The sequence below is a fragment of the Phodopus roborovskii genome, unplaced genomic scaffold, assembly GCF_943737965.1.
Source record: "Phodopus roborovskii unplaced genomic scaffold, PHOROB, whole genome shotgun sequence".
Lineage (NCBI taxonomy): Eukaryota > Metazoa > Chordata > Mammalia > Rodentia > Cricetidae > Phodopus > Phodopus roborovskii.
Window position 1 is genome coordinate 25,082,203 of NW_026126433.1, and position 27,189 is coordinate 25,109,391.

Genomic DNA, 27,189 nt, shown 5'->3' on the forward strand with positions numbered 1-27,189 from the left:
AGTCTGTGAGATTCTAAAATACTTCTCTTGTGTGTTTGAGGGTTTCACTAAAGAAATAACCTTTTAATTTTTGTCATATTTTAATGTTTGTATTTAGTTTGTGTCATATGACACAAACTATATACATTTAGCTTAGTTTTTATGTAAAGACACAAACACACACACACACTTAGTTTTCTACCTTTGAAGAAAAACACATTTTTAGCCAGGCAATGGTGGTGCACACCTTTAATCTCAGCACTCAGGAGGCAGAGGCAGGCAGATTTCTGTAAGTTCAAGGCTAGCCTGGTCTACAGAGTGAGTTCCAGGACAGCCACAGCTACACAGAGAAACCCTATCTTAAAAACAAACAAACAAACAAAACAAAATTTAATAATCTTTTCAAAATGCATGAATTTTGAGACTGTACGTGGTGATACTTACCTGTAATCCCAACACTCAAGAGGTTAAGGCAGAAGAATCATGAGTTTGAGACTAGCCTGGCCTAAAGAGAGACCCTGTCTCCCAAACAAAACAAATGGCTAAATTCCAGCCAAGTGCCTACGCTATTTATTTATTTATTTATTTATTGGTTTATTTATTGGTTTATTTATTTGTTTCTACTATTTTGATATTTTTTTGTTTGTTAATTTGTGTTTTAGCTATAGTGCCTCACTCTGTGGCCTGGCTGGCCTAAAACTCTGTATCGGCCAAGCTGGAGTCAAACTTGCTCTGTTCCTCCTGCTTCTGCCTCTCAGAGTGCTGGGATTGCAGGCATGTGAGGCCATGCCGAGCTAGTAGCCTAATTTATGGGGCTTGGGGGAAATGGCTCTGGCCAGTTTTAAATGGGGCCAGAGTTCTAGGATGGCTCCTGCTGGATGGGACCTAGGAGAAGTTCACTCCTTGAGATCTGTTAAAAGTGGCAACTAAGGAAGTGAGAGTCATAAATCATTTCCCAGCTGTGAAGACAGAGGGCTCAGCTACTCAGCTAGAGACAGTGAAGCAAACAAAGGTCAGCAGCAGCCAGGGAGCTGCAATGCCATCTGTGTTACCCAAAGTCAGCACAGGGCTGCAGGAACAGCTGCCCAAGCCACGAGTAACTGGAAATCAGGAAGTGGACCACATCCAGGCAGGCGAGGGCTTCTGGGAAGCATTTCTTATCCTATCTCAGGTTTAGACAGCCTGAGTTGCATGTGTTGGGTGGGGAGTTGGGCGGAGGCAGAGATGGCAAGAGAAAGGTTCTGTCTTCAGAGGCACTTCCTTGCAGGCTGCTCTCTGATTGTCACCTCAGTCTGGTCCTCATTTCCATTCAGATCTGGACCACCCTCTGCTCCATCATTGGCTGCAGAGACTCAGAAGAACAAAACATACCTGATCTGCTCACCCCAGTATGTCCATTCCTTGCTTTCCCGAGGCAGAGAATAGGACCACAAACTCTTTCAGCTGAGCAGGGTAACTCATGCTTGTAACGCCGGCACTCAGGAGGACAAAGTGGGAGAACTGAAAACACAAGCCTTACCTGGACTACTTAATGAGATCCTGCATCAAAAATCAAAAGTAAAAAGAGGGCCAGGGGGCTGGAGAGATGGCTCAGAGGTTAAGAACACTGACTGCACTTCCAGAGGTCCAGAGTTCGATTCCCAACAACCACATGGTGGCTCACAACCATCTAAAATGAGATCTGGTGCCCTCTTCTGGTATGTAGGCATGCATGCCAGCAGAATACTGAATATACATGATACATAAATCTTAAAAAAAAAAAAAAGAGGACCAGGGATATAGCATAGTAGTAGATTTGGCTAGCATGCTCAAAGCTCTGGGTCCAAAGCAAAATAAAACAATGCAAAAAAAAAAAAAAAAAAAAATCTCATTCTGACTCTGAAATAAAAATAGATGCCCCTTTGTTGAAGCCTTGAGGCAGGCAACAAACAGGGCACTGTGTTTATGCATCCAACTTGATGATGAGTCACTGTCCACGGCAACCCAGAATTTAAGAGAGGAAACTCAGTGGCTCCCGGTGAATCTTGGATTGAATCCTGGACCTTTTCCATGTTAGACTAGTGTTCTACCAATCAGCCACGTCCCTAGACTCCTTCCCTGCCCAAGGCTAACTTCAGATTTGAGTAGAAATGTCACTTGCCTCCTATCAGGATGGACAAGTTCATGAGCAGAGGGTCTGGATTTAAAGATGTGCTGAAAGGCCCACAGTTGAAGACCCTTAGGAACTGGCCAACTCTGAGACAATTGCCTGTTCAAGATCTGAAAGGCTTTCATGTCAGAGCACAGGGACACAGAAAATAAAGATGTGTGTTTGTTTTAGACAGAGTCTCACTCTATAGCCCAGACTGGCCAGAATTCACGATGCAGCCCAGGTTCATCTCGAATTCAGGGCACCCTCCTTCCTCTGCCTTCCAGGTGCTGTGATGATAAGGTATGAGCTACCATGAGCTACCATGCTCTTCCCCGCTGTCAGTCAGTTCCCTGCCCGAGGTCATGTGTTCTCAGAAGGCTGCACTGGCCACCATACCCCACCCACTGGATGACTCCCCTGTGAAGTCCTTGGTCACCTAAGCGACCTGCTTCTTTTGCTCTTATCAATGCTGTTCTACTCCTCAAACCCTCCGCTCCTCAGTGACGGAGACTGTCGTGTTTCTCCAGCTTTCTCACAACAGTTAGAACAGAGCTTTGGACAAAGTGAGAGCTCATCACAAATGCTGAAGAACGCTCCAGGTTCAGTTAGGAAGGCCACAGGGACAGCTCCTTTAAGAATTATTTTTCATAATCCATAAGCAGAAATAGCTGTGCCTAGAGGGACTCATAACTCTAGCCCTTCTTTTATTACCCAAATTTTGATCTTTCTGCAATTTAGAATGTTTACAAATCCAGATAGCCTCTGTGCAATTCACAAACAAGGAAAACACAGGAAGCACCAGCTGTGAACACAAGCTGGGGTCATTTCTAATTGCGACCCAAAAGGGAAAATTGAGTTCTATTGACAGCTGGAATACAGTGTTTCCCTCCATGAACCCCTGTGTGGAAGGGGAGAGCAGGTCACAAATGTCAGCTGGGTTCATTGAGAAGCCAGCAGGCTGATCTGTCTTTTGAATTCTTAATATCAGGCATATCACCTATGCTGTGTTTGTCCACGGGCCAGTCTAGCAGTAGATAACAGGACAGAGATTTAGCTGGTTCTCAGTAGCCTGGAATAAGCCAGGGGCCATGGTGGGTCTTCAGGGTTCTGAGGACAGAAAGGACAATGGAGCTGTAGACTCTGGTCTCCTTCTCCATGAGAGCAGAAGAAGAGCCATCAAACCAGAGTGTAAACTTTAGAGCAATTTGGCTCCTTCCCTGGGGTATATGGATGAAAATAGAATGCATTTTGAGAGGCCTGGCATGAAATTAAATTCCAGAGCCCTAGCTACGTCTTTGCCAATGGGCTGGCTTCCTACCAACACCCAGAAAGGCCCTTGTTATGCAAGGTAATGGGAGACTGGAAGAAAGAAGACAGCTTTGTGTATATGTGGTGGGTGTACCTTAATCTTATAGTGGCTTGCCCCCACCACACACACAGTGTGTAGTCTGTAGGCCAGTGGTGTCGGTCTGCTTGGGAGCTTGTTAGTCATGCTAAAACTAGGTGAAGACAGTCCAAAATTTAAGGAGCACCCTCATATTCAACAGTTAAGAGAAACAATATTTTTGCATTTATTTATTATATATGTGTTATGAATGTACCTGTGTGTGTATGTATGTATGTATATATATATATACATATATATATATATATCAGACAATAACTTTATTTTTATTATTTTTATTTTGAAATCAAGACAGGTCTCACCAAGTAGCTCTGGCTGTCATGGAATTCAGTATGTAGACCATGCTGCCCTCAAACTCACAGACATCTGCCTGCTCCTGCCTCCCAAGTGCTGAGATTAAAGGCGTGTGTCACTATGCTCAGCTTAGAGATCAACTTCTGAGTCCTGGTTCTCCCTCCATGTGGGTCCAGGAAATACAGTCAGGTTGTCAGGCTTGGCAGCAAGCACCTTCAGCTGCTGAGCCAGCTTATCAGCAGATGGACAGTGGTTTATTCAAATTAATTTTTAAAATACATTTTATTTAAATTAGAAACAATCTTATTTTACATATCAATCCCAGTTCCCTCTCCCTCCCATCCTCTCATATTCCCTACCAACCCCCCCCCATCCCCTCCCTAGGGAGGGTGAGACCTTCCATGAGGGATCATCAAAATCTGTCAAATCATTTGGGGCAGGGCCTAGGCCCTCCCCTGTAACTCTAGGCTAAGAGAGTCTCCCTCCATGGGAAATGGGCTCCCAAAGTCCATTCATGCACTAGGGATACATCCTGGTCTGCTGCCAGAGGCCCCATAGACTGCCTAGTCCTTCTAGCTGACACCCACTTTCAAGGGGCCTGGTTTGGTCCTATGTTGGTTCCTCAGCTGTCAGAATGGGGTCTGTGAGTTCCCACTTGCTCCAGTTAGCTGTTTCTGTTGGTTTTCCCAGAATGGTCTTGATGCCTTTGTCCGTCATGCCTCCTTAAATGCCATCCTAGAGCCTTCATCCAGTAGCTGATGGAAGCAGAAGCAGAGATCCACAGCTAAACACTGAGCCAAACTCCTGGAATCTAGTTTCAGAGATGAACAGTGTTTTTTAAACATCAAAATTAATTCACCAAAAATTCACATTCAGATGAACAAAATAGTCAGGATCTAACCCCAGACCTGGATAAGCCCTTCCTTATTCTCGTCTCCACTGTGATCCCAGCTCCTGAGTCAAATCCAGATTCTAACAAGCCCCACCAAAGGACACTGTACTATATAGTGCCACAAAATGTGACTGCTAAGAGCTGAATGGGAGTCTTTCTGAAATTCATATGTTGACTCCTGGTCTCCATCATCTTGGGGTTGGGAGGTGAGACTTAGGGAACATACTGTTGTAGGGCTGTCAGAGTGCTTGTGCTCAAGAGAGCTCGTTCTCTCCTCTATTGCTCTCCCATGTGTGAGTCTGTCCAGAAGGTTACTGTTACACAGGAAGGGCAGACTTACCGGACATTGGATCTGCTGGCACCTTGGTTCAATATGCACATGAAAATTTGAAAAGCACATCACTGCCTTCCTTGTCATAGCCCCAAATGACGGCATCCGAACAGCAGCAAAAAACGAAACATTCCAAATGGAGCCAGCTTGCTGGTCATTTGCCTGGATTTGCTCAATACTATCCTAAAATGTAGCACCTGGTGGTTTACTATGAGCTTTAAAATAATAGTTTGTTTTGAAGTAATTATTCACCTGTAGGAAATTGTAAGGATAAGACAGAGACATCCCATTCATATAGTTTCCACCAGTGGTTACGGTCTTAGTCTTTTGAGCTTTTGTAAAGAAACACTTTAGATTGGGGAACTTGCAAACAACGTAACACATTGTTCACAGTGCTGGCAGGTGGAAAGACCCAAGTCAAGGTACCAGCAGAGTCAGCGTCTGGTGAGGATCTGTTCCTCCCAGATGGCACCTCCTTTACCTGCTCACAAGGTGAGAGGACAACAGAGGGGTGAATGACCCCGCCCCAGGCACAGACATTCCTGAGGGCTCCACTCTCACAGCTAGTCACCTGCCTAAGGCCTCACCTCCCAATACAACACAATTAAGGAGATTTGGTTCATGAGGTTAGAGAAAGTGCTCCATGGTTTAGAGTGTGCACTGTTCTTAAAGAGCACCCCAGTTTGAGTCTTGCACCGATGTCTTACAAACACCTTTATCTCCAGCTCCAGGGTATCAGATGTCTGCCCTCTGTGGAAATCTACACTCACATGCACACACCCACAAGCACACACAGATGTACAATTTAAAATAGTTTAAGGAAAAAAAAAAAAAAAAAACCTAAACGAACAAACAGAACCTGGTCCACAATACAAAGATCTCACGGGAGCTATAAGTCACACCCACCCTCCCTCCCTGCTCTACTCCTGGGCAAACGCTAACTTTCTGACAATGTCATAAACGTTGAATTGTGCACCTACAGTCTTTTGAGATTGCCTTTTCTTCACTAAGCTCAAGGTTGTTCCTCTGAGCTCCTCTTGTAGCTTGGATATGAAGTGTTTGCATATTGAAACCTTGGTCCGCAGGGCAGAGGACAGAGGGGGGGCTTTGGAAAATGGTGGGAAGGGTCATGAGGGTTCTGACCCATCAATGGATATTAACCCTCCAGCGGTCTGTAACTTAACATTATTGATAGGTGATAGAAATTTCCAGAGGTAGGGCCAAATACAGAAAACAGATGTCTCACAACAGGGAAATGAATGAAAAACTATGGTGTACTGTGGTGTGTCTTCAAGGACTATATCTTGTGCCAGAGCCCACCCCATCCCTGCTCTCTGCTTCCTATCCTCCATGAGGTGAGTGACTTTGAAGTTTCATACCCTCTGCCACAATGCTTTACTACAGCCCAGAAACAGCAGAACCAGCCAATCATGTACTGAAACTGAAACCTTGTGCCAAATGAACCCTCCTCCTTTAGCTGTTGTCTGGGTATCTGCCACAGTGCTGAGACGTCTGACTCAAACACACCCAAAGTGTTGAGTGTATTGTTATCATCTCTTCTTTTACTGATGACTAGTACTCCATGGTATGTATATATCACAGTTTGAAATGGTGTGTTAGCCATTTCAGATTGTAGGACATTTTGGCTGTTTCCTCTACTTGGTTCTTAACAAATAAAAACGACTATGCATTATTCTAGTTCTTTGCCTTTCCAAGTAAATTTTATATTTTTACTTTTAAAAGTCTTGCTGGGATTTTTGATAGAAATTGCATTAAATTTACATATCATTTGGGGGAAAAATCTTTATTGTGTTGAGATTTATCCAAATTTCCTTGTATTTCTATTTTGATTTTGATTGCTATTGTACAGAAATAACTTAGTTTTCTGCTGGGTGGTGGTGTAAGGTGTATGGTTTTTCCGCTGGTCTAGTCCCGCCGCCGAGCCAGCCCCAAATAATGCACAGAGACTCTGTATTTGATACAATGCTATTGGCCAGGGACTTGTTTCTTATCGACTAGCTCTGTCTTAAGTATTAACCCATTTCTGCTGATCTATGTATTTCTCTTACCGGGGAGCCGGCCGGCATTCTGCTTTCTTCAGACTCTCCATTTTGACCCTCCTTCCTACTTCCTCTTTCCTCCTTGTCTCCTAGTCTCGCCTATCTTGCTTTCCTATTGGCCAACAGTGCTTTATTCATTAGCCAGTATGAGAAACATATACAGAATGACATCTCCCATCATGGTGGTGGCACACACCTTTAATTCCAGCACTTAGAAGGCAGAGGCAGGTGGACCTCTGTGAGTTTGAGGCCAGTCTGGTCTACAAAACAAGGTCTAAGACAGGCAGGGATACACAGAGAAACCTGTCTTGAAAAACTACAATACAACAGCAACCAAAAAGCAAACAAACAAACAAAACCAAGAACAAAACAAAGCAAACAAGTGAGCAAACAAACAAACAAACAAAAAACCCAGTAACAGTTTTCTTGTGTGGATCTTGTCACTTGACTTTGCTGAGCTCAGAACAGTCATTAGTTCTAGGAGTTGCTTTGCAGATTTCTTAGAAGACTGTCAAGCCATCTATAGTTTTAAATTTTTCTTCTTGGACTCATGTGTTTTCTTTCTTTCTCTTGTGTACTTGCTACACAGATGGCACTCTGTCAAGGGACAGTGTCTCTCCATTCTTAATTTACTAAAGTTTTATCACAAGTCAAGGGTGAATTTACCAACTACTTTTTGCATACTGATGGGATATGGTGAATTTTCCTTTTGCTTTTTGAGACAGAGTTTCCCTGTGTATCTTTGACTATCTTGGAACTTGCTATGTAGACCAGGCTGATCTCAAACTCACAGAAATGTGCCTGCCTCTGCTTCCAGAGTGTTGGGATCAAAGGTGTGCACTCTCACAGCCTGGTGAGTTTTCTTCTTTAGTTTGTTAATATGGCTGTATTTTGTCAACTTGATACAAGCTAGAGTCACTTGAGTAGAGTGAGCCTCAACTGAGGGATTGTTTCCCCTATACTGGCTTGTGAGCATGTCTGTGGAACATTTTCTGGATTATTGATTGATGACGAGTACCCTACCCACTGTGGGTGGTGCCACCCATGTGCAGGTGGTGTTGGGTTGTATAAGAAAGCAGGCTGAGCAAGCCACAGGGAGCAAGCCAGTAAACAACATCCCTCCGTGGTCTGTGCTTCAGTTCCTGTCCCTGGGTTCTTGTGTTGACTTCCTTCAATGATGGCCTGTGATCATGGCATGTAAGCCAAATAAACCCTTTCTTTCTCAGGTTGCTTTGATCTATCACAGTAACAAAGAGTAACTAAGACAATGGTGAATTATGCTGAATTATATTTCAAACATCAAGATGACTTGGCTTCCCTGCAGTACACACTGCTTGGTCATTGTATAAAACTGTTTGTATGCATATATATCTGGATGCTTTTTTACTAATATTTTGTTAATTTTTTTTATACAAATATTCTTAACAGTGTGGGTCTGCAGTTTCTTTTATATACTATGTTTTTTTCTGGCTTGGGTATCAGGATGATACTAGTTTCATTTTGTGAGTTGAAAACTTTTTATTTCCTAAACAAGAATCTATAGTGGAGACTAATCTCTATCTTTTGATCCTCCTGCTTCTACCTACCAAGTTCTGGAATTACAGGCATGACCTATTATGAATCATTTTGTGCATTTTATTATTTATAACTCGAGTTGATCTTTGTATGAATCATACACAGAAGATATTTTACAGAGAGACAAGTTAAGACCCAGAGAAATTAAGTGACTTGCCTGTGATCTAGACATCTTCCAGTCCCAAGTTTGGTGTGGTTTCTACATCCCACACCTCCTGTGTCATCCCAGGCAGACTTCTTACACATTTGGAATCCCCTTGGGAAACAGAAGAAAATGATTCCCCCTGTTCCCTGCCACTTGTCTAGGAAGCTGCCAAACCCTCCTTGCCTGACATTCCATCTAGTTAGAGAATAACAAGGCACATAGAAAACTGCCAAGTGTCAAATCCAGTCCTCTTTCTGCAGTAGATGTCACTTAATACAAAGCCCCTTAACTAGTCAAACTGCAAAAAATAAGGGACTGTGGAGAGCTTGGCCCTCATTAAGACATCTATATCACTCCTCTTTCCCTGAAAGGCTCTGGGATCATGTCAGAGGGAGGACTGGAAAGCTTGTGAGACCCACATGTTGGGAAAGACTGCTGTGAACTGTTTTCTAGATACATAGGCCCTGTATACACATGACCAGTAAAGAGAATAGATATAAAGTCAACTTTGTCCTCACATCCCTCTAGCACCCATTGTGGGTTTCTATGTTCCATCAGCATTTCCTAAATTGGAATGATCACAGTAACTCTTCTGGTTGAAGTGTTTTTACTCAGTTGGGATAGTCCTTTCTAAAATTGCTTCTGTATGAGACAATGAAATTGGAAGCATCGCAAGCTGTACAGTTGTTTATCTTGGCTGGGAGGAAAAAGTGACCACTACTAAGGCAATTCATTGATGCAGTGGATGTTCACTGGATACTATGAGTGTGATCTATGGAATGTAGTGGGAAACTCCAGGTCACTTAGAGAAGGATACCCTACAGAAGCAAGAGTGGACACTGGCAGCTTCATGAGCTTTCTATGTGAGAGCATTTACTGAGTATCCATTGATAAACAGACAAATCATTCTGCTGGGTGTTTTTGAACCAAAGATGTCTTTGGCATGGTAGTCAGCTTAGACAGAGCACACTGGGACCCACACAGTGATTCAAAGACAATGTCAGCATTGATTGGCCTGCATGGAGCTTAGTATGAATCATCTTTGGTCCAGTTTGCTTCTTACATGATCTGCTAATCTCACACTCATTCTAGCGCTGCACTTGGGACTTCCTGCCTACAGTAATGTGTCTGTCTTTGAGAAAATCCATAAAATACAAGAGGAGCTGAGAGGATTTCCAGGTCCCTTGAACTGGATACATAGTGAAGTGTTAGGAAAGTAAGTCCAGAGGAGGAGCATGCTGAACAGACCAGACATATTGGACATGACAAAGAGCTGGGCTTGTAATGAAATACATGGATAAGTAAAAAGTAAACAGACACTTGTTGGAGAAAGGAGGAGATTAAGGAAGAGTTGGCTCATTGCAGCTAAGAGTCTGTGACAGCCAAGGGCCAGATGGATCTGATCCTGAGAAAGACAGAAGTGAAGGGACTCTGAGAAGAGATGGGAGGGTGGACCATGGAATTCATTCAAATACCAAAATAAGACTTAATGGGTGAAGTAACAGTGCTTCTTTCAAAATCAAAGTTAGGAGCTCAAGAGAAGGCATAACAGATAATGCTTACTACAGCCAGGCAGTGGTGGTACACACCTACCTTTCATCCCAGGATTTGGGAGGCAGAGGAAGGCTGATCTCCAAGTTTGAGGCCAGCCTGATCTACAGAGCGAGTTCCAGGGCAGCCAGGGCCGCCCCCCACACACACACACAGGCACATACACACACATATACACACATAGTTTAACTGAGAAATGTTCTCCTTAGGCTTAGGTATTTGAACACTTGGTTCCCATTTGGTGTCACTGCTGGAGAAAGTACATGTGTGTGAATGGGGGTGGGCTTTGAGAGTTTATAGTCTTGCCCAACTTCCAGTTCACTCTGATTCCTGTGTGAGGTTGAGATGTGAGCTCTAAGCTTCCTGCCTTGCCACTATGCCTACCTGTTGCCATGACATCCCCACTATTATGAACTGTAACCCTCTATAATTATAAGCCAAAATAAACTATTTTATAAGTTGGCTTTTCTCATGATTACTATTATTATTGTTGTTATTTTATTTATTTATTTATTTATTTTGAGACAGGGTTTCTCTGTGTAACAGTTCTGGTCTTTGTAGACCAGGCTGGCTTTGAATTCACTGAGATCTGACTGCCTCTGTCTCCCAAGTGCTGGGATTAAAGGTGTGAGCCACCAATAGCATTCAAGGCATTTTCATTATAGTAGTAAGTAAGCAAATAAATGTGCACATACATACATAAATTAAAATAAATCAGGGCTAGAGAGACAGCTTGGTGCACTGGCTGCTCTTCCAGAGGACCTGGGTTCAATTCCCAAACCCACATGGCAGCTTACACTGTCTGTAACTCCAGTTCCAAGAGATCCAGCATCCTTACATAGATACATATGCAGGTAAAACCCAATGCACGTGAAAAGAATCATTAAAAAATACAAAAGTAAACAGGTCTTAAATAGATAGATAACAAAGTAGCATGCCTACCAGAATGACTAAATACACAAACCCAAGAGTACCAAATGTTGGTAAGGATGCAAAGCAATAGTCATTCTCATTTACTGCCACTGGTGGGGATGCAAAATGGTACAGTCAGGGGCTGCAGAGATGGCTCAGAGTTTAAGAGCAGTGGCTGCTCTTCCAGAGGTCCTGAGTTTAATTCCCAGCAACCATATGGTGGTTCACAACCATCTGTAATGAGATCTAGTGTTCTCTTCTGTCATTCAGGCAGAATACCATATATATACTAAAGAAAGAAGTAAATAAACTTTAAAAAATGATACAGTCATTTTGGAAGTCAATAGCAGTTTCTTGTAGCACTAAGTATATTCTTACCATATGATCCAGTGACCTTATTCCTATATACTTATTTAAATGAGCTGAAAACATAACTATTATAAATAACTACATGAATATTACATCAGCTTTTTTACAATCATTGAAAACCAGGGAGCAATGACAATGTATTTCAGCAGGTGGACAGAATAGCAATCTGAGAATCAGCTAGATGATGCAATATTATTCACTGATGAAGAAAAATAAACTATTTAAAATGGTAAGCATCTTCATTAGGGTTACTATTGCTATGATAAAACACCATGACCAAAGCAACTTGGAGAGGAAAGGGTTTATTTGGCTTACATTTCCATATCGCTGTTCATCACCAAAGGAAGTCAGGAGAGCAACTCAAACAAGACTGGAACCTGGAGGCAGGAGTTGATGCAGAGGTCTTGGAGAGGTGCTGCTTACTCATTTGCTTGGTCTTCTTTCTACAGAACCCAGGACCACCAGCCCAGGAATGGACTGGGCCCTCTCCCATCAATCACTAATTAAGAAAATGCTTTATAGGCTTGTCTATATCCTGATCTTATGGTGGCATTTTCTTAGTGGAGTTTCTCCTGTCTCAGATGACTCCAGTTTGTGTCAGCCAGCACTAGCCAGCACAGAAAGACATGGAGAACTTAATGCATAGTGCATTTGTTAACAAAAGGGCCCAGCTTGAGGAGTGTGTGCTGCGTCATTCTGACCAGCAGCAAAGGCAAATATCAGGAAATAGTGAAAAGAACTATGGTTGGCAGAGGTCAGGGTAAGGGATGAATAGGTGGCGAGAGCATTTAGAGACTCAGGGCAATGAGATTCGCCTGTGGTGCTTCGTAATAGATCCGCGTTCCATACTTATCAAAACTACAGAATTCTAGAACACAGAAGGAATCTGTGCACAACAGTTCAACAAATGTGCTGCACATGTGCAAGGTTGTTCATGTAATGGGGAACCTGTGTGGGAGAGGAGTAAAAGAAACCGTGCTATTTACTGAATTATAGGCACAATGTCCCCCATTCACCCCGAAAAAAATCTAAAATGTTAAAAAAAAAATCTTTTTAAGATTTTATATTGAAGGGATAAAAGAAGCAACTGTGGTGAGAATTATTTTTAAGTGCACAGAGGGCCACCAAGGTCATGAAAATTTCATTGTAAAATCTACAACCAGCCTCACTGTCCAACTGCCCTGCTTCATCACAAAACCCACACCTTAGGGCTTCAAGGATTGCCCCACTGGGGAAGTGTTTGCCGGAAGCTGGAGGAGCTGACTTTAGTTCTCAGTATCCACGTGAAAAGATAGGCATGGGGCAGAAGAGGTGGCTACATGGTAGAGCACTTGCGCCTCACAGGTTCAATTCCCTGCATCCACATGGCAGCTAGCAACTCCCCGTGTAACTTCAGTTCCGGGGGATGTGAAGCCCTCTTCAGGCATGTACACAATTGCAGGCAAAATACTCCTACATTCTGAAAACCAGAAAGCCAGGCATGATGGTGCATACCTTTAATCTCAGCAACCAGGCGGATCTACAAAGTGAGTTACAGAATGATAGAGCTGTTGTGAAGAGAAACTCTGTCTCAAAAAAAAAAAAAAAAACAAAAACCAAAAACAAACAAACAGAAAAACTGAAATAAATAAAATAAAAGGTAAAAAATAAAAATAGGGGTTCACTGGCCAGCTAGTTTGGACAGAGTCAATGAATTCCAGGTTCAGTGAGAGATCTTGTCTTTAAAAAAAAATTAAATTTAGGGTGCTGGAGAGTTGGCTCAGAGATTAAGAGTGAGCACTGTTCTTACCGAGGACCTAGATTCACTTCCCAACATCTATCTACCTGTGGCTCAGAAGCTCCCGTAACTCCAGCTTCAAGAGATCTGACACCCTCTTCTAGCCTTCTCTGGCATCTGCACTCACCTGTGTGTGTGTGGGCGCACACACACACACACACACACACACACACACTTATAAACAAAATAAATATTTTGTAAAAGTAAAGTGAAAATTAAATGGAGAAATCCGTTTCCACCTCCACAAGAATATGTACATACAGATGCAAAATAAAAAACTTTAAAAACCTACAACCTGATAGGATTTGTTCAACAGGCTCCCTGGGAAACAAAACAGGACGAGTGGGAGGATTAAAATAAGGTGAAGTGGGTACCTTTCAGAGGGCCAAGGTATGCCGCTAAGCGGACACGGAGCAGAGGGCCTTCTCTGGAGAGGCAGACTGACCAGCAGACAGATAGACAGACAGACAGACAGAGCACAGGGACGGGACAAGAGGAAGAAGGGCAAGAACAGAGAGGACTGGGACCACAGAGAGAACAAAGGGCGTGCGTGTCACACAGGCACTTCTTTTGTCCTTTGTTTTTTATTAATTTATTTTTTTACATTCCAATCCCAGCTTGCCTCACTTCTCCCCCACCTCCCATCTGCTCCTCAGAGAGGGATGGGCCTCCTCTAAAAGTCAATTGAGTCTGTCCTAGGACCAAGGCACCTCTCCACCTGTGTCTAGGCTGAGGCATGGTATCTCTCCATATAGAATGGGCTCCGCTAAGTCAGTTTGTGCATTAGTGTTAGGCACTTTAAAGTGCACAGGCACTTTAAAAGGGTTCCAGGCATCTCACCGCTGACCTGAAGGCACCTGGTGTCAGGTGATGCTGTAAACTGTCTCTGCAGCCAAGGCAGGCAGGTGGGAACAAACTAGACTTCTAAGCTTTTCAGGTTCACATGGAAGTGAGCCTGGGCTCTGGTCTTGCCTGACCAATTTGGATAAGGAGGCTTTTTTTTTTTTTTCTCTCAAGCAACGGCAATGATGTTGACTAGCTAGGCTGGTGGTTAATTCTCTGTGATTGTGTACAAGGCCCTTTACATTCGTTTTCCTATTTCTTCCTCTTGGTAATTGGATGAGGCAATTGGCACATCTTTCATATTCTAAGGAGCCTTACTTTTCCTGTTCCCGGGAATTTCTGCAAATGACAAAAGGAGCAAATTCCAATCAGCAAGCTCTTAATGCCCCTTAATGAGGTACTTGTTTTAACCCCCACACACAACTACAGGGGCCTCTCCAACACAGACCCTCTCCCCCTGGATTAAGCCCTAAATTAAGATTAAGTTCTAAATCCTTTCGTTTCTGGGGCTAAAGTCCGCCTGCCTCCCTAACCTTTGAGTCACCACCATTTGCTTTGAAAGCCGACACCTTCTATTTAAATAGCAAGCACCAAACTTTAGCAGGCTCAGGGCCTAGCAGATTGATTTCAATTATCACCTTTCATCCACACCCTTCCTCTCTTGTAATATGCGGCTTTCTTCTCTTAATTAGAAAGAGCCAGGGATTATCTGCATAAGACTGGAAGATTCATTGTGATTGGTGGGATTGTCTCTCCTGTCCACGACTCCTATGGAAAACAGGTAGGTCGCTTCCTATCCCCTTTTCCCCTTCACACACCCCCTCCTCATGACCACTCCTCTGGATAAAACTGCCCCACTGTGGTCTCTGGGGTGATTCCTGGAAATGCTAAATGCCTAACAGTAGGCATCTGGCTTTTATCCCTGGACCACTGTCAGACCTAGGTGTCTGGCCACAGCCGGAGGGCCAGCTGCTCACTACAGCCAGCTGCTTACAGAGAGGAGTGAGCATGCCTGCTCTGTATGACTGTGATGGGCTCCAAATTGGTATCAGGTTAAGTGTGCCTGTTCTGTGTGATTGCTGGCCTCCAGATTGTCAGTGGGCTGTGGGTTGACCTGCATTGGACAAATTGTTCCTGAGATTTTTGTTTTGGAAAAAGCATCCCAGTGACTCTTATAATTTGTCCCAGGTCTCCAAAAATGTGGGATCTCCCTCAGTCGTTTCTATTTGTCCCAGGGATACTCTAATCACCAAACTAGGCTGAGTTTAGACCAGGTCAAACCTTAGGCCTATGTAGAGTGGGCATTTGGCTGGTCCAGACTGATGCAGTGGGATACACCATACATCCTTCATCCATTTCCTTTTCCCCCTGTCACTCAAGGTCTGTGTGTGTGTGGCAAAGGGACAAGTCAAGGGGTCACATATGTAATGGGGTGGCTTACTGGTGTTTCTGGGTACTGTGGGAGGCTGAGGCCACCTCCTATTCATGGCTTCGTTGCTTCCTAGGGCCTTGTGTCGAGCCGGCATCGCCTCATCATGTGTCAGCTGGCTGTCCAGAATTCCGACTGGATCAGGTAGGGCTGGATCAGGTAGGGTGCCAGAGGCAAATGGTCCTCAGTTTCTTGGGATTGAATGGAAAAGAGGAAGGGTCAGTAATTTGGAACCCACAAGGATGAGGGAGTATGGGAGATATTAGCCCCATACCAGCCATAATTAGGCAGATCTCCAGTGGTGGCCCAATTGATAACTTTGTTTATTTTGAACCAAACAATCAAAATTAAAGAGGGAGTTTTGTATCTGTGGGTCCTGGTGTGATTCTTAAGAGTTTCCAAAAACATCATTAGGGGAGGAGTCAGGTCCCCAAACCCCAAATGCCTCTCACTCACATTCATTAACTTCCATTAACTCTCACCCTCAACTCCCTTCCTTTCAGAGAAAGTCTGTGGCCTTGTTTACTGCCCACTTCTGATCTCAGTGTCCATCAGGGTCCACACTGACTCCAGGACAAAGGTGTGGAGCCCCTGAGCAGTGCTCTCTAGGGCATCTCTACCAAGTCAGACCTGAGCAGAAGCCAGCTTCTTGATTGCTGCCTCCCCCCCATTCAGACTAGCTGTACCGCTAAGATGGTAGCGCTTCCCTTGCTCTGAGCCAGCAGTGTAATTAAAGCAAGCTTCCACTAATTATGCTAATTATGTCCCCCAAGTTCCTACCGTTATAATTTGCATGAGAAGATGGTGTTTAAAAAAATAATGGCACATCATTTGCTCTTTAATTTCCTACAGTGGAAAAATAGGCAGCACCTAGAAGTTTCCATGAGGGGAGGGGCATTGGCCTCAGAGTGAGGGATGCAGTTAACCCAGGAGGGATGGGTCGGCAGAATTGAAGAAAGTGAAGGGAAGCCACAGTGATAATTAAGCAGGGGTCCATATGGGCTTGCCCAGTGCTTTGTAAGAGAAGTCTCACCCTTAAGGGACTTTCTTTTGGGTTGAGGACTGGAAAGACGTCGCAGCAGTTCTGAGCACTTGGCTGTTCTTGCAGAGGGCATGATTTCAGTTCCTACACCTACCTTGGGCAGCTTACTACTGCCTATAACTCCAGGGGATCTGACACCCTCTCTGGCCCCCACAGGCACCCTCACACACAAATAAAAAAAATAAAAAAGAAGATGCGGTTGGGTAGAGAGCAGCTGCTTTTTCTTGGCTAAGAAACAGGAGAAGTCAAAGTGTTGGAGGACAGTACACTTGTGATCAAGCCAGGATCAGAGCCCTCATCTCCTGGTGCTGTAAATGGCTGTCTAATTGCCTGTGGGAAATAAATCCTGGGGAGAACATACTGGGCAGAGGCTGTTCCTGCTTGGGTGCTTTCAGAAAATTCTAGAATGATTCCTTCATTGATCAAATGAATACTTACTTGTTGAGTGCCTACCACTTGCCCTGCTTGGAAGATAAGACTGAGGTGTCTAGAGCCAAGAGTGAGCTCTTGGCAGGGAAACAAATGAGCTAGTCCTAACTAAGGGTACCTGTTTGGTGAAGCCAGAGGTTTGATTACCTCCCAAGCTTGTGGGCACAGGGGCAGGGCAGGAGGAGCCAGTCGAGGACAGGCAGACCCCTTCATTTTCACTTAGTAAGATCTCAACTCGGGAAACCTGAGAATCATAGCAGGGGATGGACAGGGATGCTCAACCGCTCCAAGAACATTTCAGAAATATCTGTTTAGCAGCTCATTAAGTTGGTAATTGAGGCCAAGTGAGGCATCAGTCTGGGGCAGGACCCCTGCTCACTTCCCAGCCTTCTGTTCAGGAGTTGGCTGGCCTGTGGGTTTGCACCTTCTGATCTAGCTGTCAGGCCTTACTTGCAGCCTCGAGACACTGCACCCACCCAGTAGAGGCCGACAGGGCTGCTTCTCCAGGCTGGCTCTGTCCCTGCTTGATGAGCCCCCGGCTCATTTAATCCTTATCCCAATCCTGTAAGAGCCTGAAGATTTCCCTTTTCCATATGAAAATAAGCACAAGACATCCTGCTAGGCACTCCCAGATTCACACACTAGAAAAAAGTGTTGAGCTAGGGTTAAATTCAGGGAGACTCGCACTAGTATCTTCCTTTCCTGCCTGTGCTAGAGTCTGCTCATTTTACAGAGAGGGAAACCGAGGCTCAGGAACATATTTCACAGCCTGGCTTAAGCTAATTTGAGATCTAAGCAAACGGGACATGGCCAGGCCTGCTAAGCTCCCTGAGCCTTGGGAGGAGGTAATAAAGAGAGTGCATGAAATGAAGACTAAGGGCAGCCTCTCCTGTGATGGCAGAGTGGACCCATGGGAGTGCTACCAAGACACCTGGCAGACGACCTGCAGCGTGTTGGAACACCATCGAGACCTCATGAAGGTGAGTTGGGCCATGGCCAAGGGTGGGTGGATGAGCCGGATGCAGGAGAGGGGCAGGGGGAGGAGGCTGCTGGCCTGCTGCCCTGGCATCTGCTTCCTGATTCCCTGCCAGTTGTGAGGTGGACCAGCCTGTGTATGGCACCGGGGAAGATAATGAATTAGGACCTAAGCAGCACCGGCCTTGCTCCCTTGCCTTCTACTCTCTGACTGGTCCTCCCATTTGAGGGTGAGGGGATGTTGTTGGAGCTGGACTTGACGAGGGCAGTTATCATCGACTGGAGAAGCAGATTCAAGGTGGGATGAAGAATAGAGTTGTGAGACTTCAGCGAGCAAAGAAGAGGGCTGGGCAAGGAACAGAGATACCCTCTGAGCTGAGGATGTAGCTCAGTTACTAGAGTGCTTGCTTAGCATGTGTGGAACCCTGAGTTTGATCCCCAGTACCACATGAAAACTGGATGTGGGGATGTGCACCCCTATATTGGCAGGTAGAGGTAGGAGGATCAGAAATTCAATTAGTTAGGGTTAAAAAAACAAAAAAACAAAAAACAAAAAAACAACAGTGTCCTCCCCATGAGAACCACAGAATCAGCTAAGCATGGCTCATAGGGGCTCACGGAGGCTGATTGCATGGAGCCTGCATGGGTCTGTGCTAGGCCCTCTGCATATATGTTATGGTTGTATAGCTTGTTCTTGTGGGGCTCCTGTGTGGGAGTGGGCTGTCTCTGATGCTTCCTTGAGCTTGGGTCCCTCTTCTTCCTACTGGGTCACCTCATCCAGCCTTGATATGAAGATTTGTGCCTAGGCTTGTTGTAATGGTTATGTCATATTCAGCTGATATTCCTGATAGGCCTGCTTCTTTCTCTCCCCCCCCCCCTTTCTGTTTTGGAAGGGAAATGGAGAAGGGATGGATCTGGAGGAAAGGGAAGGTGAGAGGGGCTGGGAGGGGTGGAGGTAGGTGAAGCTATGGTTAGGATGTAACCTATGTAATGAATAAAAATCAAAAGTTAAAAACTAAAACCAAAACCAATGTCCTCTTAGATTTGGTACAAGTTGCCAGGTTCCCTCCCCATCTATTCGAGATCCACAGGCTCCCACTCCAGGATAGGATGCCATGCCTAAGAACCAATGCTTCCTCATCCTATGCATTTCTCCATATAAGAACCCCATAGAAGACTGTGTCTGAGCCCTGCTTTATTAGTGGGCAACAGGAAACACAGAGAGGAGCCTGTGTACCTGATGACACACAGTGACATTTATTGACCTAAGATGAAGGAGAGCTCCTGTGTTCCCCACTGCAGCCTAGAACCTGCAGTGACCTAGGACTGGCTACTCACCAGTGGCACCAGCCACAATGTGGGCAGAGTGCCCTCGACAGATCAATATCAGCCCACAGAGTCAGCAGCGACCAGATGGAAAACAGCACTGTTCACGGCCAAACGCCTGACCGACAGGTTGACAGCACAGCAAACTGTCCTCTGTGGCTACTGCCCCATACTCTGTGTGGAGAGTCCCCAGCCCTAAATAACCCAAAAGACGTTGCTCTGATCCAAGGAGACCTGCATCCCACCTGATTCTGTACTGTTGGAGGGGCTGTCATTGTCCTCTCTTCACGGAGCAGCCCCTGACCAATCCACACTGTACTAACCACACAAAGGGACTTTATTTTACCACATGTGATTTAGGGTCCAAAACTGCCCCAGCCCGCAGGGTCAGCCAAAGGGGACCCTGAGGGAGGGTGTGAGAACAAGGGGACAAGAGACGTGAGAGATGGAGGCAAGACAGTGTTCTGATCAAGTCTCGTTTATTGAATATAACCACAGGGTATAAGTAGTAGAGAAATGAGGGAATGGGCCAAAGGGAGGATGTGAGGGAGGCAGTATGTCCTTCCAAGCAGGATGCAGGTGTTCTGCTATAAGATAAGTTGCTATACGATAAGCCTGCAGCTGGGACTCAGGAAAACAGGCATAGGGGAATGGAAAATTACCAGTATGTTAGTATCTAAGAGAGTAGCAGGAAAGATGGCTGTTAAGATGCTACCTTTGCTCTGGGGTTCCCCACACAAAACATCCTAGGAGACCAGGAGCAGGAGGAGCATGGAGGACCAACAGACTGTTGTTCGTTCTATTTAGTTCCTCTGTAGAATTAAACAGTACCAATCTTTCTGAGACAGTGTGACAGGGCTCCTCTCATTTACTCTCCTGTGGTAGTCACCACAGCAGAGTGACAAAAGACACCTTGGAGTTGGTGAATGGCTCACAGTTACAAGCACTTACTGCTCTTGCAGAGGATCTGAGCTCAGGGGATCTGATGCCTCTGGCCTCTGTGGACATTGCCCTCTTATGCACCTACAAATGATACACCCTTTTACAAAGAGACTCTCATTTCCTAAATAAGGATGTGTTAGTCAGGATAGGTGAAGATGTGCTGCGATAACAAAAAAAAAAAAAAAAAAAATTAGTGGCTTACATCAATTTATTTTTCACACTTGCCACATGAATTTTGGAGGCCTTAAGTTCCATGATAAAGGGAGAATCAGGGAATGGGGATAGGCAGGGGGGAAAAAAAGGAAGAGTCGGGAATTCTTTGAGCATCCTTGAATGCTGGCCTGGCTATAATGACCATAGAATTTGGCCATTGTTTGGTTTTCCAAATGCCCAGGCTTCCTGGGCACCTCCTCTTATACTCATGCCCAAAGCTTGAGCCTGAGCTATAGAAGTGTACTTTTAAGCTCTAACTGTAGATCTTGGCAGAGGCTGGCTGAGTGTAGGTTACAGATGGTCCCCAGCCTTGCAGCCAGAGCAGAGCTGCTTTCTGATAACCCCACCTTTCCCAGTCCTGGGATGAGGCTAGTATGCCTGGCTCAGAGGGTAAACTCACCAGGGAGGTGGCCACCTGAGGTTGGGTAAGTAAGAACTACTCAGGACAAGAGGGCTATGGGGTGCTGAGCAGGACACAGGCAAGGGTAGGGTGTGTGGCCGATCATTTTCTTCCTGGACAGAGCAAGTCAAATGGGTCTAAGGACACAGCAAGAGAAACTTCTCAGCCACAAAGCAGCTATTGAGTGACAATGTGGCCCTGTCTTTTCTGGTGATAAAATAATAATGAAAGGGAACATATCACCCATCTATTCTGTCAACCACAGCTGCACAGAGTAGCCCACAAAGCAGGCTGGGAAGCTGCCTCACAGTTGTAGCTGGATGTTGCTGTGACCTTCTTATGTTAGGAGCAGATGGAAGAGATGGGTTAATCCACAAAACAAATGCCTGCTCTTCTAGGGCTCAGAAAGGCTCCAGGCCTTCTGCCTGCTGGATGGCCTGTAGGAGCGGTGCCCAGAGGCTGTTCCTGGCCATCCCTGGGGCTTGAAGGTCCTCTCACAGCAGGACTCCAATCCTGAAAATGTAATGAGCACCTTCAGCCCAGAGATGCTGGCTTTGGGGAAGGGACCTTGAATATGCACTTAGTCGTGCGGTTCTCTGTCACTCTCTGACCCTGGGTGAAGGGAAGTTGCTTCTGGCTCCACTGTGGAGAAGACTCCGTTCTCAGTCCTGCATTTTCTACATCTTTTGAGGGAGTGGTGGGCCTGATAACACAGGTTAATGGATAATGTATCTCAAGTCACCATGTGGCTCTGAATTGTGATGAGCAGGCCTCAGGGGACTTGGAACTCACCCCACACTTCCTGTGACACAAATATATCCTACTCTGCCTGGCACTGGTCTCCAGCTGGCAGTGACTGGCCTGTAGAGGCTAAGGTGGAGATGATCCTATGGTTGGTCTGACCTTTCCTATGCCTGCAGAGCTCCCTCATCATGTGATCTCATCTGAGTCTCTAGAAGCTGGCAGGGACCTCAGATAGTCACAGCAAGCTGAAAGTTACACAAAGCCCTGCCAGTGTCAGGCACTTTGCATGTACTTGCTCAGGTAATTCTGCCACAGTCAAAATGGCTTAAGGTGGGCCTGCATTCCTGAGGGCCAGTCCCCTTGGTCATGAGACTGACCTGCACAATTGGGCTAACTCCTAAGAGAGGAGACTGGCTGACTTCCACCTAGATATAGATCCACCCCCTCCCTCCACCTTTTTTTTTTTTTTTTTTTTTTTTTCTACAAAGAATGACTGCTGAAGCCTATAATGCCAGCCCTCAGGAAGTAGAGACAGGTGGACAGAAAATTTAAATTCAAGGGTGGTAGTGGCCTTTAATTCTAGCACCCAGGAGGCAGAAGCAGGTCAGCCTGGTCTACAGAGCTAGTTCCAGGACGGCCAGAGCTACACAGAGAATCCATCTGGGAAAGGAAAAGAATTGTATTGTCAGACTTGAATTAAGGTTCAGGGACGGTTCAAAGTCACATAGCTAGAAGGAGGAGAGCCTGAACTTGGGCTCAAGGCTGTGTGATGTCACTTCCCAAGCTTTTCTTGCTGAGTTACCCTGTTTCCTTGGCTTGAGGCTACATTACTCTGCTGGTATGGCAGACAGATGTTCATGGGGACACTTGGCCACAGACACTGACTCAGTGCTTCTCCATTTCCCCAGAGGGTGACTGGCTGCATCCTCTCCAATGTCAACACGCCTTCCATGACACCTGTGATTGGACAGCCACAACAGGAGAACACCCAGCCCATTTACCAGAACAGCAATGTGACCACCAAGCCCACTGCAGGTAAGGGACATCTTTGGAATCGCCTAGAGAGCCCACCCAGCATTTGAGTTAGTCAGTCTAAAAAGAGGAAGAGGAGGGTGAAGCATAGGAAAGAGAAGGGAGGAGAGAGAGAAGGAGGGGAGGAGTAGGGAGAAAGAGGAAGGAGGAGATAGGGAGGAAGAGGCAGGAGAGAGGGCGGAGAAGGGGAGAGGGAGAGAGGACAGTATGCCTTCTTATGTATTTAATTATAATTGCCTTAAGTATTTATTTACTATATGAGAGGAAGCGTTTTTCTTTGTCTCTTTCAGAGAGGTTGCAAGTCACAGTGAGGAAGTAGCAGGGCCATGAGTCACATTAAGTACATACTGCCCATACTCATAGCCACCTCCTCAACAACAAACAGCAAAGCCACCAACACTTTCTCTGCACTAGTACCGCGTGCCTTACGGTGATTTGTTCTCAGTCTTTATGTGTGTTCTCATTAAATGCAGCAGTACCTCTGTGATGTAGATGCTTTCTTTCTTTTTTTCTTTTTCTTTCTTTCTTTCTTTCTTTCTTTTTTTTTTTTTTTTTCTCTTTCTTTTTTTCTTTTTGGACAAATGAAAAAAATGAAGATCCAGAGACAGTTTGTGATTAGAAGAGCTGACAGGTCCAAGGGACATGGGCTAAAGAATTCTCCCAGGTCAGTTGTAAGAGAGGACGATGGGTGTGGTGGCAGAATTTGGAAGGTAGAAACAGAAGGATCAGGAGTTTAAGGCCAGCTTGGGCTACAAGAAATGTTGTTTCAAATAAAACATGACCAAATACAAATTCTAAGAGACAAATGCCCACTACTTTTCAAGCCCAGAGATAACACACTACTATATTACTGCTCTTTTATAAACTTAGTAAGTTACAAAGAAGAGCTAGGACTCCATCATTTACACGCAGTTGTACTGGGTTATACTAAGCAAGTTTGGGGACTAGGGCCTGGAGAGATCATGGAAGAGCCACAGAGGCAACCTCTCAGCCACTTGGGATGCCTGATTACTGTGAAGACCACAGGCATGGGCAGGCATGCCCTCCTTAGCCCATCAGAGATTGTTCTGGCATGGAGTCTGCCACAGGCTCAGGTCCTGTATTTGGGTGCTACTATCCAGTGGGACTGAGTGGCTAAGGACAGGTTTGGGACAAACCCACTGAGAAGCTCCTGAGAAATGTGTTCGTCACCCAGCATTCCATTGCTGTGACAAAATGCCTGAGAAAAATCAATCTTAAAGGAACAAAAATGCACTTGGCTCACATTCCAGGGTTTCAGTCCAGGGGCGCTGGCCATGTTGTTTTGATGCCATGGAAGCATACAGCATCATGGGAGTGAGTGGCAGAGGAGGTAGCCCACTTGGTGGTGGTCAGAATGAAAGGAGAGGAGGGAGAAATCAAGATACATACCCAGTGAGCTAACTGTCTTCCATCAGAGCCCACCTCCTAAACCTTCCACCACTTCCCACAGCATCACCAGCTAGGGACTAGGCTTCAACACATGGTCTGTGGGACAGTTAAGATTCAAACAATAACATTAAGAATTGGAAGAGTGATGTGTGGTGGTGGCACATGCCTTTAATCCTAGCACTTGAGAGGCAGAGACAGGTGGATCTCTGTAAGTTCGAGGCTAGCCTGGTCTTACAGAGCAAGTTCCAGGACAGTCAGGGCTACATAGAGAAACCCTGTCTTGGAGGGAGGAAATTGGAAGAGCAGCAGTATCAATGCATTTTAAATTTGCAATCTGACCCAACATACATGAATTATACTCATTAAAATGGAAGAAAATAAATAATACATCAAGATGCTAAGCTGCGGTTCTATCTAGATGTGGGATTATGGGTGCTGTTCACAATAATATGACAAGAAAATACACTATGGCTCACAGTGCTTGTGCCTTGGACTTGGATGAGAAGAAATAACTTCTGCCTGTCATCTTTCTGTTCTTTCTTTCTACCCTCCTTCCTCCTGCCTTCCACTTTCCAACCCCACACTCCCCGAGACCTCCTGTTGTTTACAGTGGCCCCGCTGTGGGGCCAACTGTTGGGGGATATTCACTTTGTCTACTTCTGTGGCACTGATCACACCCATTGGGGGGTGGAGCCAGGGGCGGAAGTGACCTGGGGAACTAGGTTGGAGGAGGTGCAGGAGAGCGTGGGACAGGAGGCATGGGGACAGGAGGACATCCGGAGGAATTCTTGGAAGCAGGAACCTGTTGGTGACATTGGGCACCATATGTAAGGAGTAGGTTTTTCCTCCCACCACTGGCCTTGTCCCACTGTCTCACCAGCCCCAATTAACACACTCTGTATTTGATATAATGCTGTTGGCACAGTACTAGTTTCTTATTGGCTAGCTCTGTCTTAAGTATTAACCCATTTCTGTTGATCTATGTGTTTCACATGGTCTTCTCTTACCGGGGAGCCGGCCAGCATTCTGCTTTCTCCAGACTCTCCATCTTGACTCCTCCTTACTACTTCCTCTTTCCTCCTTGTCTCCTAGTCCCTCCTATCTTCCTTTCCTATTGGCCAACAGTACTTTATTCATTAACCAGTATGAGAAACATATATACATAATGGCATCTCCCATCATCTCCTCTTTTCTGTCTAAATAAAAAGAAGGGTTTTAACCTTAACATAGCAAAATATATTACATAACAGTTATCAAATAAGAATCACAGTTAACACTATTTAGTCCATTAACATTTAGCAAGATTTAAAGACAATATCCCATCATCTACCCTATCTTTGTGAGTCTGAAGTCCTATATATAACTTATCTTTAAGCCTAACTAAGGAAAACTATAACCATAACTATATGTTTTCAACTCCTTCAAAGACCACAGAAGGATATTATATAAACTCTAGAAATGACAGAGACATCGTACTTTGTCAATCACCTGAAGTTCTTCTGTAATCTTCCATCTTCAGCCCATAGGCCGAACTGTGTCTGGCAGACTCTTCAGTAAAGCAGGAAACTTTGAACTGTCTTCTTGTATTGGCAGTTTGTCAGTCATTTTTCCCTATGTCCTGCAGACTGTTTGGCAGACTCTTCCATGAAGCAGGAACTCTGTAGCAATGCCCATCTTGAATCAGCAGTCACTTTTCTGTGGGTCCTACATGTCCAGTTCATGCAGCATAAAGTCAAACAGTCCAGACAAGAGCAGTATCTTGTCCAAATGGCTAGTCTTGCCATATTGAAAGTAAACTCCATAACGAGTTTCTTTAATGTCCATCTTCCTTTCTGATGCAGGTGATGTTGCCAGGAGCAGTTATGTCTCACTGTCAAGAAGCCCTAAACCATTTTAAATGCCATATTCTGTAGGTCTTTGAAAGGTTTGAAGAATGGCTATCCATCTCAAATACATCTTCAAAACCTAAGTAACTTAACTCTAAGTTTTGACTATCATAGGTAGCTATCTAATATCTGTACTAATTTATACATTGCATTTCTAAATGAGCTTTATAAACATAATACCTAAGCAAGAGGAAAAATATACATATCACAAAATTGACCTTAAATTTTATCAATAAATGAAAATCCATTCCAAAGCAAAGTATCCATTTCTATACCATAATCCCCTTTTTACCTTTAAAAAGAATTGGCTGTGATCATTAACCATTTATAACCAACCCCATTTAAATGAAAACAAACATTTATAAACACTATTTGGGAATTTGGGCGTCATTCTTTCCAAACTGTTTCCTGCTGGTAGGGGGCGCTGTCATGGGGATCCTAAGAAGACACAGATATCCTGGCTGTAGTCTGCAAGGCTGCTTTGTCTAAGCTGTTTTGAATGTAGGATCACTTGGTACTCTGTTTCAGGGGGTCTGGCTTGCTCAAACCACATTGGTCTGGGAAGAATCCACACCTTTTGATTTTCTGTGGAAACAAAAATAGAAATCCTTTTCCCCAGTAACTTGTCCTTAGACTTAAATTTTGAAGTCAAAGCATTTTTAAAATATATAAATTGGATTGATCCAGCAGCATTTGTTTTAACAGTTGTTCTTATTTCCTCAGTAGTCAAAAGATACAAAGACAATATAACACCATACAGTAACCAGATTCTCTTTGAGCTTTTCATGTTTACGTGGCTTTTTTAATTACTCTGTTTTTTTACTTTTTATTTTTTCATTTTTTGAGACAGGGTTTCTCTGTGTAACTTTTATCTGTCCTAGAATTCACTCTGCATACCAGGTTTACTTTAAAAAAAGCACAAGATCTGCTTGCCTCGGTCTCTCAAGTGCTAGGATTAAAGGCGTGTGCCACCACACCCAGTTCCTCTCTGTCTTTTTAAAACCATTTTATTTCTTTTTTCTCCCAAGCCTACATATATTTTAGAACACACTGTAAACCTTTAGCGCTTTTTTTAAAAATGTGAATCTGTCTTTACC

The 27,189-nt window shown here is 44.7% G+C and overlaps 1 protein-coding gene across 1 annotated transcript in view; it reads left to right on the plus strand.

The window, feature by feature from the left end:
• Nmnat2 (nicotinamide nucleotide adenylyltransferase 2) overlaps positions 1-27,189 on the plus strand; it is a 154,928-nt gene that overhangs the window by 101,883 nt on the left and 25,856 nt on the right. The window contains exons 2-5 of the mRNA XM_051185986.1: positions 14,957-15,045; positions 15,770-15,837; positions 18,066-18,144; positions 22,673-22,799. Of these exons, the coding sequence (XP_051041943.1) occupies positions 14,957-15,045; positions 15,770-15,837; positions 18,066-18,144; positions 22,673-22,799 (363 nt within the window). The remainder of the gene's footprint in view (positions 1-14,956; positions 15,046-15,769; positions 15,838-18,065; positions 18,145-22,672; positions 22,800-27,189) is intronic.